Genomic DNA, 2705 nt, shown 5'->3' on the forward strand with positions numbered 1-2705 from the left:
CCACAGGATTGAGAATCAGTTCCAAACAGGTCTGCACCAGTATGAGCACTAAAACATCCAAAAGAAAAAACGTTTCATTGAATTAGAATGAGATAGATAAACACATTCTTGTTGCAAGTCCTTAGATTAAGGTTCTAAGAAGAGTACCTGTAACTACGGGTGATCCAACGGACAAGAGTAAGAGCCTCAGGGGAAGTGGGAAGTTGCATTGAGCCAGGACGAGGGGTGATAGCTAAAGCGACTCTCTGAATCGAACCAACAACATTCCTCACATACTGTCTCGCCATTGTAGCAACATTGTCTCTTGAATGGTTATCAAAAGTAAACTGGAAGGCTATGGTTAAGACCAATCTGGAGTTTGTTTCTGTATCGGTTTTGGTGGAACCATCTAGAGATGACGCTAGATCCCGTGTTCGACTTGCAGATTGGTGGTCATTCTGTTACATACAAAAAAGATTTGTGTGTCAGTTGACCCTTCCAGAATATTAACTGTGTTTTGATAACAGTTTTCTTATTACCGGATTTATTTTTTGTTCGAGCGGTATGACACGGAAACCAGAAGGAAGCAAAGGTGCATCATCAGCAAATGACTCATCGATAGGGGCAAAGACAAGCTGAGCACAGCCTCCAACCACATTTTCATCAACGCCACTGCAAAGCTAGACAAAAGCAAAAAAAGAAACAAAAGTTTTATTTCAATAACATAACTTTAAGAATTAGAGAAAGTCTTTTTATACGAAACAAACCTGCAGTAAATACATATCCCGAGATAAACCCATGTCTTCAGGTGAATAAGCATGACCTCCGAGTCTAACCACTTCGAGGAACTAAAACGAGTAAACAAAATAGGATTCAAGGCATGGCCAAAGAAGAGACAACAAGGACAATTTTCTTGAGAATCTATTTACCTCTTCATGTTCGAGTGTTTGTGCGAGAGGAAGAATGACTTGGTTACTAGGGAACCCACCAGTTCTGACGCACGGAACAGCGAAAGGAGTTGCTCTGAGAGATGCAGCAGAATAGGCATCAACCCCATAGTCTGCCCATTCAGCTCGGTGTTCTCTCAGGAAACGGATCAGTACAAGGGGTGGAACATTCTTCAAGGGGATATAAATAAGAGACGACAATGGCGTTATAAATTGAAGAAACTGACTCTATTGTCTTTTCGTAAATGTCAAATCATGGTGTACAAACCTGCAACAGCATAGAAGCTTTGGCACAGAGGACACCGCTGCCAAAACTTGGAAGAAATGAACTACCATATTGAGAGCCAGCGAATTTAGCAGAGGAAGAGTTGATCATGATTGTAATATCCTCTGCTCCATCACTACTCATTGGAGACCATCCATCATCCGCAAAACCATTTACAGCATCATTGAAACCACTGAATTTCAAGAAAAGCAAAAGCGATTAGACAATGCTCCGAACTATAAAACTAAGCTTATTGAGAAAAAATATATTACCGGCAGAGTCTTTGGCTGAAAGTTCTTAAAACAGCAGGCTGGCGTCCAACACTATACTGAACTTCTCCACTGGTCTCTTGAGCAATTTGCCTCACATGTCTCAAAGCCTGAAATGTGGAAGTAAAACTCAGAGAAACATATGGCCTAGTCAGGTCACGAAAAAGTTCAGGTTCATAAGGAACTTACAGCGACGGTCATCTTCTGAGCAAGAATTTTGGAAGACTCATAGAGAGGCCTGAGGACTTCAGGAACACTTGAGACCTACCAAACCAAAGAAATTCAGCAATTAACATAAAAGAGCAGACTTCTAAGAGTCCTGATGTGTTTTTACAAATCATATGCTTACATCCAAATCAACATGATCAACAATGTGAATAATTGAGCCACCACCATCACAAGGACGGATAAGAAACCCACTTGACAGCATTTTGGCTCTCACAAAGCTTGAAGACAGCGGACCATTAGGGCCACCTGTTGCAGAAGTGAGTGACCTCTCACAAACCTGAAGGAAAAACGAAAATATAAGGCAAATGTAGTAAACAGAATCATAAAAGAACAAAACCAGTTCCTAAGACTCACCACATAGCTTCCATCTTCTAGACTTGTACTATATCTCAGCGTCCAAAAGTCACGAGCTGCTGCTAATGTTGTAGGAGCATAGATCTGATAACCAACCATGAACAATGATCAGTACATTTTAAATGAACATAAAAACACGACTGATAGATTTATAGAACAGACCTGAATGTTGACAAGTTCGATAGTACCACCGCTTCCAGTGGGTATAACATTCAGAGTCTCGACACATCGACAGTCACGGAACCATGATGGACGATCTTTGAGGATTTCAGCGACCTACACAGTATTTGAAGTTTAGAGTGCCTTCACAGAAAGTTCTCCTTTTCACATAACAATAGTAAAGTAAAAACGAAACACCATTTACCTTCATGGGTTCTAAACTCACGAGGCCACAGGCACGTGCTGCTATTCCACTGCAGTTGCGTGAAACAGCTACGATGCCAATAGAATCCGGACCAGGCTACATACATCACCATGAAAATACAAATTAAAACATTTTGAAAACTTACTCCATTTCCACATATAAAAACCTTAAACTGTTACAACTTATTTACCTTCATCCCAATCATCTGGACCCAGTCGACAGCCGTTCCTGTAGCCTTACTAAGGAACTCTGCCAAGGTCTCCTCCGCAATCGAGAGAAGACTACCAACACAAGACATT

General features: G+C 41.1%; 1 protein-coding gene across 1 annotated transcript in view; it reads right to left on the reverse strand.

Moving 5' to 3' along the window:
• The window catches only part of LOC104759547 (homeobox-leucine zipper protein ATHB-9-like), a gene marked incomplete at its 3' end in the record, with an annotated part of 4728 nt that continues 2028 nt past the window's right edge, over positions 6 to 2705 (reverse strand). The window contains exons 4-16 of the mRNA XM_019238937.1: positions 2597 to 2687; positions 2407 to 2502; positions 2205 to 2318; positions 2043 to 2126; positions 1810 to 1965; positions 1650 to 1724; positions 1464 to 1570; positions 1195 to 1384; positions 909 to 1097; positions 747 to 827; positions 519 to 659; positions 148 to 437; positions 6 to 48 (exon numbers count right to left, since the gene is read on the reverse strand). Coding sequence (XP_019094482.1) covers positions 6 to 48; positions 148 to 437; positions 519 to 659; positions 747 to 827; positions 909 to 1097; positions 1195 to 1384; positions 1464 to 1570; positions 1650 to 1724; positions 1810 to 1965; positions 2043 to 2126; positions 2205 to 2318; positions 2407 to 2502; positions 2597 to 2687 — 1657 coding nt within the window. The remainder of the gene's footprint in view (positions 49 to 147; positions 438 to 518; positions 660 to 746; positions 828 to 908; positions 1098 to 1194; positions 1385 to 1463; positions 1571 to 1649; positions 1725 to 1809; positions 1966 to 2042; positions 2127 to 2204; positions 2319 to 2406; positions 2503 to 2596; positions 2688 to 2705) is intronic.

This window comes from Camelina sativa, chromosome 17 (assembly GCF_000633955.1).
Source record: "Camelina sativa cultivar DH55 chromosome 17, Cs, whole genome shotgun sequence".
Taxonomy (NCBI): domain Eukaryota; kingdom Viridiplantae; phylum Streptophyta; class Magnoliopsida; order Brassicales; family Brassicaceae; genus Camelina; species Camelina sativa.